The sequence below is a fragment of the Phalaenopsis equestris genome, unplaced genomic scaffold, assembly GCF_001263595.1.
Source record: "Phalaenopsis equestris unplaced genomic scaffold, ASM126359v1 Scaffold001185, whole genome shotgun sequence".
Lineage (NCBI taxonomy): Eukaryota > Viridiplantae > Streptophyta > Magnoliopsida > Asparagales > Orchidaceae > Phalaenopsis > Phalaenopsis equestris.
Genome location: NW_018165624.1, coordinates 24,600 through 36,133, shown reverse-complemented (window position 1 = coordinate 36,133; position 11,534 = coordinate 24,600). Strand labels below are relative to the sequence as shown.

The following is an 11,534-nucleotide window of genomic DNA, read 5'->3' as shown; positions in this document are numbered from 1 at the left end:
GCATGAAAAGGTGCATTATACTTTTTAAGAGTAAAAAATGGAGATATTTTTTATGTGACACGAATGATTTGAGTGGTATACATGTATAAAGTAAAATTTAGGGGTTAGAAATCTAAATTCATAATCATTGAGTGGAATGCTCGTAAATGTCCCAAAAACAATTAATTACTGGTTACAACAAATATTAGAAATTCACAGTTATAGTCTGTATCTTATAAGTGAGATAAGACAGAAAACGATTACGTATGCATGACTAAACATGTTGAGTAGTTCCTATAAGCTAGCCACAAATTCAATGTTCTCTTCAACACCAATAGTTAATTAAAGTAAATTAGTTCACAAATCACCAAACTAGAGATGATAAAATTTTTTATAATGGTGACGTGTAATTGACTGAGCTATCCTATCTAAAATAGCAAATTGCACAACTACCATTCCTCTCTCTCTCTCTCTCTCTCTCTTCTTTCTCAATTATTTTTGGCCTCCATGACTCTACTATTTAAATGTCTCTTCAATTTCTCATCTTCTTCGCATTGATCATGAGACCTCACGTCATCACTCTCTTTCTCCTCCTCCTCCTCCTCGTCCTCCCGATCCCAGGAAGAAGCCATGTTCGACAACTGAGCAACTATCATGTACGTAGCAAGCGGTCTTTAGTCGCCGGTTATGAGCCTGACCCAACCCTTGCCCACGATGACACTTGCAATGACATCGATCTTCGTTATGGCGTGGAGAAAGGATTGGTTCCTGGCGGCCCCGACCCCATCCACCATTGATAATTCTTCAATATATGCATACAACTACCACTCATTAATCATCTTCCATATATGCAAAGGAAGATGAGATAAATATTTTTGAAGTTCTTTTAATTTTCCAAAAAAGAAAAAAAAAAAAAAAAAAAACTCCACAGTTTTATTGTAACTGTTTAAATCTTTAATATGAATATAATTTTATAAGATTATTAAATATGTTTTTATTGTGAGCTGTTATTTATATTGATTTAGCATTATATTTTGGTGATGGATGAGAGTTTATGCAGCAATGAAATGGTTACAGTAATTCTTTGTTAGTAATCGTGTATCCGGTAATTTTCTTATAAACTTAAATGTGGCAAAGATGACACGAATGATGTTCTCTCTATTTTAATCAGTTTGTTCAGCTGTATGCTAATATCCGGTAATTTTTTTATAAACTTAAATGTGGCAAAGATGACACGAATGAAAACGAGCGACACGGATTGGGTCGAGCCGTGCGGGCTTGCATCTGAAGGGGAGCGGACCACAGGGTGACGCGGTAGACATGTGGAAAGCACAATGAATAGCGGAGCAACACATAGGCTTTCAGAGACGCCGAGGATCCAGTTAGCGCCGACGTGGTTAAGTGGATAAATATGGTGTTTTAGATTTAAATAAATCCAGAAAATACATATTAAATTAAAAAATTCATATGTCAACAAAGGAAAATTACAAAAAAAAAAAAAATTTGAACTTAGTCAACAGAGGAGAAAGTAATAAAAATAAATTTAAGAATATTTTGTTAAATTTTTTTTTTAATCAATTAAATACTCCAAATCATGTTTTATTCATTTAAAATTAAACATTAATCACCATAGTATGAAATTTTGAGGGATTATTTCCCATTTGGTTAGGGATATTTTCTGATTTTTCTAAGGCCAAAGAACATGTCTAATATCAAAAGTCCTAATTTTCTCTAATATTTGATACTATTTTAATGAAATAATTATAAAAAATAAAAAAATAAATAAAAAAAAATAGAAAAAAAAGTAAAATGTGACAAGTCAAGGAAGGCCAGTGACATTTCAGAAAAATGAATTTGAGGAAAAAAAAATAAAAAATATATCTTCTATGAATTTCCATATTTAAATTTATTAAAAATTACAAAAAAGAAAAAAAAAAGTAAAATGTGACAAGTCCAGGAAGACCAGTGACATTTAAGAAAAATGAATTTGTGATAAAAAATTTAAAAATATATCTTCTATGTATTTCCATATTTAAATTTATTAAAAATTACAAAAAATTAAATTTAAATAAAAAAAGATATAGAATTTTCTCTGGATAATTTTCTTCATTTGACCTATCTAATACAACATTTTCAAAATCAGAGAGTATATTTTTAATAGTTAAATAAATTTTTATTAAATTATTATAGTTTCAGATTTAAATAATTATAGAAAATACTCTCCTAGTGTGCTTCGGGCTGTACACGCTCGTGGTGTTGTACGTGTACTATCAATTCTTGAACTTGATTTGTGCAGCAATGTTGCATAACACCTTTGTCCTTGGAACGGTGCCGAAAACTTGATACCCTTCCCAGTTCATGTGAAACTTGCACACTAGGGGTTTCACGTAAGTGTACATGTTTTATCAATAATATCAGATTATTGAGCCCAAAATATCGATCTACAAGGAAAGCGGCATTTAATTTTTTAGGAAAAGATCTAGCCTACTAGAATGAGTCTTAGCCTGGAAGTAAAGTTGGTTTTAGTTATGTTTACGAGCCCTACTGAATTCTCACTAATCCAATTGATTTACTCTTAAGGGAATTTTACTTAGTCTAATAAAAGTGGGGAAAATCAAGATATAAAAACCACCCTTCCCTTGCAATGAACTAAGTCGTGTGCAGGAACAAAATACCAAAAATCACAATTGTGGTCAGTGACAAATCGAAGCAATTCTTTGCTTTTCCCTCTCTTGATGCATAAAGTAGTTTGGTTAAACTAGTTTTAATTCCTTAAACCCTAATTTTAACCCATCAAGTACTATTTCTCTATATATTTGCATGTCCCTATAGTTTACATTTGCTTATAACCTATTGTTCAACGTGAATACTCTAATCGCTCCTTCATCACTCTTCCAAGTCATAATGGAGCACAATAAATTTTAATAGTTCATATGGTCGGTATGAAAAGTAAACTAAGCTTTGAAGAATACTCATCACATTGATGTTTAAAGATCAATTATATAATCATCCCAACATCCTACGCATCCAACTTATTCATCATAAGAAAAAGTTAAGAAAGATCTACTCACAATGCATGAAAAAAACACCACAAATCATCATGTTATAATAAAGCAAATCCACTAGAAATGTGCTTATAAATAGTACAAGACAATATAAAATGCAATTCTTAACTTTTTTCCTGAGAAAAGAGATGAAAGTTTCTCGTCAAAAGGTTTCTAAATGCTTCATGCAATGCTGAGTATATCCCCTAACAGAATTCTCTCCAACCCCTCTCTAATCTCTCTAAGAAAGAAGAAAACATAACACCCTAACTCTAAATTATGACTTCTCTGCTTTCCTTAGCTTCCCGAGGCTTCAAAATGATTAGGGCTCCTTTCTCCAACTGCCTACAACACCTCTTTGACTCCCAAAGTCATGCAGAAATAGCTGCAGAAACTGCTCTAGGCAGTTCGAGCATGTAGAAATAGCTGCAGGAACGGCTCCAAGCAGTTTTGGCACCTAGACGCCACAAGGTTGGTGCCTAGGCCCCAAGGGATCTGCCTACTCGGATGGTGTCTGACTCTAGTCAGTTGTACCACAATTTGCTCCATTTCACATCTATTTTGCTCCATTTCAGCTCAGCTTTGCTTCGGTCATCCTACTTATTATATTATCGGTCGCTAAAATTCTTTCTTAAAAATTTTGCTTTGGATTTAATTTAATTTATATATATCATTTTGATTTTTAAGAATAGTATTTTAACTTTTAAAAATAACATTTTAATTTTAAAAAATGAGACTAACAAGATCTCATTCATTTAATAGTTTAAATAAACGAGCACAACACCACGAGCAATGCACCTATCCCGAAGAATAGACAAGGTACTTGATAGTGAGACATGATTAAATAAAAAAATGAATTTATGACATATGTTTGGTATGCGAAACATTTTCTTATGTTAACTGACAAGCTCCCCTATCTAACATAAAAAATTAGATAGGGTTTATATTACTTGAGTTCTAAATCTTTTTAAAGAGGCAAACCCCTATAGTTAATTATATCTCAAAAAACCAAAATCTCCTGAGAAGACTCTCGATTTAAATAAGAGGTATTTGTCTTCAAGAATTTCAAAGTTTAGGGTTTCAATGTCTGACATGTAAAGTTAAGTGGGAATGGATCAAATAGAAATAGTTATTTTGGAATCCAAAGGGAAGAAAAGTAGAGGAGGTCATGAATCCTGAGGAGAAACTCGGAGACTTCCCAATCTATCCTATTTTGTCGCTTTATGTTTGGAAAAGATTTTTATTTTGATGTTTCATCCTCTCAATTTCATTATTTAGGGCTTACATTTGCCTGATATGGTCATACAAATGACCTGGAAGATAGGAGAGTTTATGTCATAAGGAATGACAACCTCTAAGCCAAAAACGAGTTAGGGCTTAGATTACACAACATGGCTGTGCAAACGCCTAAACATAAATTAAGGATTTATGTTGTGCTAGATAAGCTACGTTGAAGACCTATGGCTTGTTGTTTAATTCTAGGGAAATTTTAGTTTGTGTAGATATATTTTGTTGTTGTAGATCATCGTCATCCATCTCCTACAGCTTGCTTTGAGCTTCTTATTGCTGCTCCAGGTTTAGTATTTTATGTCATATATTTTTCTTTTCATTATTGTTAATCCAATTAATGAAAAGGTATGAGTTTAGGTTTTGTAGTGATCCGCCCTATGTAAAACGACAATTGTTTTCTTTCCTGAAGATTTTGAAATTATATAAATAAATGCAAAAGTAAAAGGGTAGTAAAAGAAAATGTTGTAGTAGAAATTACTGTAAATATATAAATGTGTGTACCTGGGCCTCTACAACTACTGCATGGTTAGTATCATAAAACATGATATAATTGCATGAATTTTTAGTAAATTGCAAGGAAAAGAAAGCTAGAAAAGCACGAAAAACCTAGTATGAAGAAAACAAATCATAGAAAAACACGAGCAAGTAAAATAAAATATGTAGCCACATATCAAAGATCAAGGCTGAGTGTAAGAAATTAGTAAAGGTAGGGGCTTAGAGCTGGGTTGTGTGCTTCCAACCTTGGACATAATCTACCAACCAAACAATCTCAGGAGAGCAGTTCTAGCCTAATCAAGATGAAAACCAGTGGACTTTTATAATTTTGTTTTTAAAACTCTTTTACTTTTTCATGCATATAATACTTTATTTAGCAGTCAAAAACAGTGATATTTTGAGAAAATCATATTTTAGTTACATTTAAATATGCTTGGAAAATTTAGATTGTCCATGAGTTAAGCATCCTAATCAGGCTGAAAATACTGACAACCTAAGAGTGTAAGGGGTTAACTTCTTTCCAAGTGTTAGTGAACAATATCATCAGTTCTATCTCCTTTCCCGAAGGATCCTTGGGGTAGGAGATACTATTCTAAAATCCAACTTCATTTCCCTCATTTAGCACACATAAGAAATGTCGTCATTGTCCTTACCACCTGAACGCCAGACTTACACCAGTCTGATGATCCATAAGTGACCATACCAAATATCCCTAATTCCTTAAAAGTGTTTAGAAACTTTATTCATAGACCATACCCTTAATCTTTGAGTTAGTAATGTAGGATAAGTAGTGCTGGGGTCTTTTCTAGTGATTTGTGAATTATCGGGTCCCAAGTCATAACTTGGTGAGTCCTCGGGAGTTTCATGTTGATTTTATTATATTTTTAAGATGATCTTTTTCAACAAAATCTCAGCCAACTTAGAGGTCCTCTAAATTATTCAGAATCTCCTAAGAATGTCCAAAAAGCAATTCTAAAAAAACTTAGGATCTTCTAAATCACTTTAAGTTCATTTTGGTCTCGCTACACTATTAATTATATCATCCAAGTTAAATTAATGTCTTTAAGTTGTGCTCAATATAAATCTGAATTAACCCATGAGTAGGCTAGGAGTTACTTGTCTTATTATGCTTAGGGTTTGAATGGATGGTCACCCCAGGGGTGGGACCAATCATTAAAATGAACTGGTTGTGTTTAAGATAAGTTATGTTCTTTCTTTGCTAATCCCTTTAGATATTTTTTGATCAATCCTAGCTCACTATCAAGCTATTAGATCCTTAATGGGTAGATTCATAATTTAGCAAAAGTTTTATGTAATCTTCTTAATCTTATTAAAAGATTAAATCATACTGAACCTTTGGTTTGGGGGCTTCAAATTAGTTAATTATTGTCTTGCTACGTCATTCTCCTCAGAATAAAATCATCCAATGTACTCATCTTCCAAATTATAATAATTCAATTAATTACAATTTTACTCTTTTGTAGAGAATAGTGTGAATTGGTTCCAACCTCTTATCCCTTTATGTTTCAATCATCCAAGGGAATAAATCATGGTCAACATTACCATTTCACCCCTTAGTTTGACCTAAAATTTTAATTAGGGCTCAAAATTCCATAATTATCAATTTGCTCATAGGTCTCTTTATCTCACAATTCCCTCAATTTAATTCAAATGACTTTGAAACTTTGTTGGATTGCTACTCATGAGTTAATTAAGACACTAGAGAAGATTTTGCGTTTTTCTGATTTTTATTTTATTTTTAATAATTATTTTAGTTAAAAAAAGAATTTTCAAAGTTGATTCATTTACTTAATTAAAACATTTCCTCTGTTCTTAAGAAAATTGAGGAGGTTTATAAGAGCCAGAGGATCACTTTGTCCAATTTTCATGATTTTTTGAATTATATTTCAATTATTATAAGTTTTTGTTTATTTTAATAATCTAATGAATAGAAAATATATTTTATTTTGAAAATTACTTTTTATATTTTTCTTTAATCTCTGTGAATTCAGAGAACCCATAGAAATTAATTTCATATTTATTTAATATTTATTCTATTTTTAATAATTTCATAAGTAAAAAATATAGGAAAATACATTTTTATAATCCAAAAAAATTATAGAAAAATTTTAAAGTTAATTTTTTCAATCAAAAAATGATTTACGACATTTTGGCACTTTTTAGGCATTTTTGCGATTTTTGATATTTTTAATTAATATTTAATTAAAAAAATAGGCTAAAATTAAACTTTTTATTTTGACTTCAATTTTATTATCTTAGGTAGCTTTAGTCTCAAGGAACACTCCACACTACTTTTCATAATTTTATAATTTATATAATTATTTGAAGTCAAATTTCTTATTTACTTAGAAAATACATTTTTGTATGAAAATTAATTTTAGGCTCTGAAATTTTTAGCACGAACATCCTAAGGTCATTTTCTTCAATTTGGTTTATCTTGGTGATTTTTTGAGTTATTTTTATTTTTCCAATTTTTTATATTTTCTTAATTTTGAGATAGGAAAAATATGCTTTAAAATTCTTAAACTAAATTTTTATTTTTCCTAAATTCCTCTGACCACATTGAACTTAGCAAATCAGCTTTTATGATTTTTTGATTTATATTTTATTTTTTATAATTATTTTAAGCAAAATAAGAGTGACATACTTTGAAAATTAGGGTTTCCAATGTTAGAGGTATCCTCTGACATTATAAAAATCAGAGGACATCCCTAAGCATGTGAGGAATGAACCCTCTAAATTTCACTTATTTATGATTTAAGGAAGTTTCAAAGTATTTAATTAATTTTAAAATAAATATAAAGCAAATATTTTTGTTTTTTAGTCCACATTGTTTTTTTCTATTTACTAAACATAGGTGTATTTTTCTTATATTTTTAGTAATTTTCTACACCAAGTTATGAATTATGAATTTTTTAAGTTTCTAAAATTATTTAAATCAGAAATACCACTTATTTCCTACTTATCCACTTCGGCGCAACCACATCCTTGTACGCGTTGAACTTTCCACGTGGCTCTCTTTGATTTGGTGCCACCTTCCACGTAGCTCCAGACTCAGCCTCACATTCACACTTCATTTCTTCATTCGACTCCTTCACCGTTCAATCGATACACGCCCAAATGAACGATATCCATTCAAGTGATCTAACCTGAGAACCGTTCGTTCCCTCATCATTAAGAACTCACTCGATACTCAACCAAATTAAGCGAGATTTGTTTCTACAGCTTCATCTAGGTGATAAAAACCTATCTATATGGTTACATGCGTATGAAATACAAGTTTTCCTTATAAAGTTCTAAATCGAGCATGAATTTGGGGATTTTGGTCCATACCTTTGTTAAAGAGGTGTAGCCTCAATTAGATTAGTTCCTGAGCTTCACCTTGAATCCACGAATGTCCTCAAAGTGTTGTTTTGCTCTGGTTTTGGGCCTAGGTATGACTTCAATTGAAGGGTGGATTGGGACTGGTCTAATACTATGATAGGGTGCTCGGGAGAGAGGGGTAATGATTGGGGAAGTCTCCGTGAGCTCTTGTGAAGCTTTTGAAGCAATCAATTTGGAGTTTTGATGGAATTGGTGGTATTAACTTGAAATGTAATGATTTTTAAGTTTTAAATTGGAGCTAAGAAGTGAGGAAGAGAGCTAGAAATCGGTGGGGATGAACTTCCCAAGGTTTCTAGAAAGTCTGGGAACAATTTGGCATGGCTTCGCCAAGGTCTTAGCACTTTTCTCTATTTGGTCATGAGGGGTGCCCAATTTATAGCCATGGCCATGCTGGTCAATAGGGCAAGCCAGGGTGGCCAAGATGAAGCTTAGGTAGAGGGAATAGAGCCTTCATTGTCCAATGGTGATGAGCCTAGTCAGGGAGTCCCAATTTTGGTTCTGAACCATGGTGGAACTCTCGGGCTTGGTGTTTCTAGCAGCTGTAGTGGTCAGCCAAGGAAGGTGTGGTCACCTCTACATTGAGGGAGGTCAAGGAGACTGCGAAGTCAAGTCAATTGGTCCAAAGATGGTCCACGGATAAGATCCAAGAGGAATATGGGGTTTGGGCTTAGTTTGACTTGGGTTGGGTTTAACCCCTTGGTCAAGTGGCCAACTCAATCTCTAGGTGGCTAGAGTTATTGGCTTGACCCCAAGGGAGGCTTGGGTTGGTTTAGATGGCTGGTTTGAGCATAGGGAAAAGGGTTTAGATGTATCATGAGGAGGAGATGACTTGTGTGAGGAGGAAAAAAGAAGATTCCTTCTCCTTCCATTTTTGGAAAAGTTGACTCATATAGAGCCTATTGATACATCTAAAATATATAGTATTTTTGTACATATTTTAATACCTATTTCTGAGCTACTGCACTTTAATGAAATGTATTTGTGTGTTTTTATTTCATGTACAAGCAAATGGATAAAAAATGGTGAAAAAAATGGTGAAAGGAATGAAAAATGATCAAATTTGGAGAAAAAATGAAGAAAGGGTGAAAATGAACTAAGGCGCCTAAGCGCTCATTACTGGTGCTTACACTCCAATTAAACAGAGAGAGTCATGCCTAAGTGCCATGTACCCCGTGCTTAAGCTCCAGAAGTAGTTATTTGATGATTCATTGAATTTGGACAAATTTTTGAAGAGGTGTTTGAAACAACCCTTGGTGAAAACGTGGGAAAGATTTAATTGACACAAAAATTTATTCAATTTGCTTTTGAAAGGAGGCAACTTCTAGAAGATTCTTGAATGGAGACACATTTTGAAGAGACACCAAGGCACCTTTTAGAAAATTATGAAGAAGACTTGGATTGAAGAGGAAAGAGACTGATCTAGAGCTAACCAACACACGCCGCCGCCGCAACCTACTTTTCTTTTTATTTTACGTTTTAGTTTGTATTGTAAGTGAAGGAAGATATTCAAAGGAAATTCAAGACTTTGGTGGAGAGAACTTTGAGGTAAGTTTTTATCTTTGTGATTACATTTGGTTTTAATTTAGACTTCTTATTTGTGTGCATGATTTCTACTTTCAAACTCAAGTGTGGTTGTGTTTTAGTCATAAATTCTGAGTAATTTTCTTTATCTTTCACCTTAAAATAATAAGTGATTAAGTATTGGATGAAAGTTGTGTGAAGTATTAGTCTTTAATGTTGGAAGATGTTGTGATGATTTTAAACCTTATACTTCATTTACTTCTTGATTTTGCCAATTAAGATGTTAATACATGTTGTGAGAACATATAAGATCCAAGATAGTATTGTCTCAGTCAACAAATGGTAATAATCACATTTGATTTCATGAATGAGAATGTAGTTCATGGGATTAAGTGCAAATAAATAGGGAAACTTTGAAAGGTGTAGAGTTAAAGAACTTTAGAGTGACAGGCTAATACACCCAATTCCGTTTATAGTTTTAAGTCTTGAGCTAGATGCTAGTCCACAGGTGGAGGGAGAAGAGGGAACACTAGAGTGAGAGCTAATATCTTCCTTACCTAACCCGTCTTTAATACTATTCAATCTATAAATTAGCTAATGTTCTTTATAACATCTCTAGTAAAGATAAAGAATATTATTGCTCCTATTTGACACAACACAATTAGAATACTTTCACAATAGAATTCTTATACTTGTTACTAATTCATGATAAATAAAATGGTATTTTATTTATATTTCCTTCATTTTGCAAATATCTATTAAAGTTAGTTAATTTCTTACTTAATTTTTAAACATAAAAAATTACAAAAAGAATCAAATTTTCATTCCTATTATAGCATCTAGAGTTTGAGCTAGAGTTTGAGTAAGAATATTTTGCTAAGTAGAATTTGTTATCTAATTTCTTATGATTTATAGTTGCATATTGTTGTTGTCCATGTGGGTTCGATATTTGGGGCTTAATCAAACAGTCATATATTACTTGATAATGCTACATATACTTGCGTAGTATCCCTAATTTAAATATTATAATTGTATTCTTATTTGCTTCAAAGTAAACATTTTACCTAGCTTTTGCTTGAGATCAAGTTTTTGGCGTCATTATAAAGTAAGAATTATAATTAAGAAAATTAAGAATATAATCACATACATTGCATTAACATATATAAAGAGAATCGAGATCACCTGTGGATGGCTTCATGGTTGATGCCATGCCATGCATGATGCTATGAATAAATTTCATGAAAAGGAAAATTTTGATTTTTATGAATTTTAGGAGAAAATGACATGATACCAAATTTGGGAAAAAATTCAATTTTATGCATGATATGATGCCATGATGCATGGTTTAATTAGAAGGATGATGAGGGAAGGAAATTTGGCATGTGGACTTGGACGCAGACTTTTCAAATTGATGAGATGGGCTTTAGGAAAGGCATGTGGAAATGGACTTTTAAAAGTCATGAAGATTAATTGTTTTTTTTTTAAATTAATCATAGGCTAAATCAAAGGGGTTTGTATTTTGAAATTGAGTAAGTTGGAAGTTAATTGGGTGAAAATTGGGGTCTTTGGATTTTAGGTGCAATTTTTGTAATTTGGTGGATTTAGGCGAATTGGGTCAATTTGGGAATTTTTCGGGAGGTTTGGGATCAATTTGGAAGTGTTGGATATGCTTATGGAATTTTGGTGGAATTTGGTAATTTTGGATAAATGGGGGTATTTTGGTGATTTAGGTGCAACAGTATAATAATGTCTTTGATTATATTTTTTACTATATTTCCTTAATTTGCAACAGTACCATAA

General features: G+C 32.2%; 1 protein-coding gene across 1 annotated transcript; it reads left to right on the top strand.

Annotated features, from left to right (window-relative positions):
* The first annotated feature begins 539 nt into the window (after positions 1 to 539).
* Positions 540 to 776, top strand: LOC110033439 (CLAVATA3/ESR (CLE)-related protein 10-like). Its single transcript, XM_020737413.1, has one exon. It carries the CDS (start codon positions 540 to 542, stop codon positions 774 to 776), a length of 237 nt encoding a protein of 78 aa, XP_020593072.1.
* Positions 777 to 11,534: the final 10,758 nt, after the last annotated feature.

Excerpts from the sequence above, each read along its gene's own strand:
- LOC110033439 (XM_020737413.1), top strand. The coding sequence starts at position 540 with ATGAGACCTCACGTCATCACTCTCTTTCTCCTCCTCCTCCTCCTCGTC.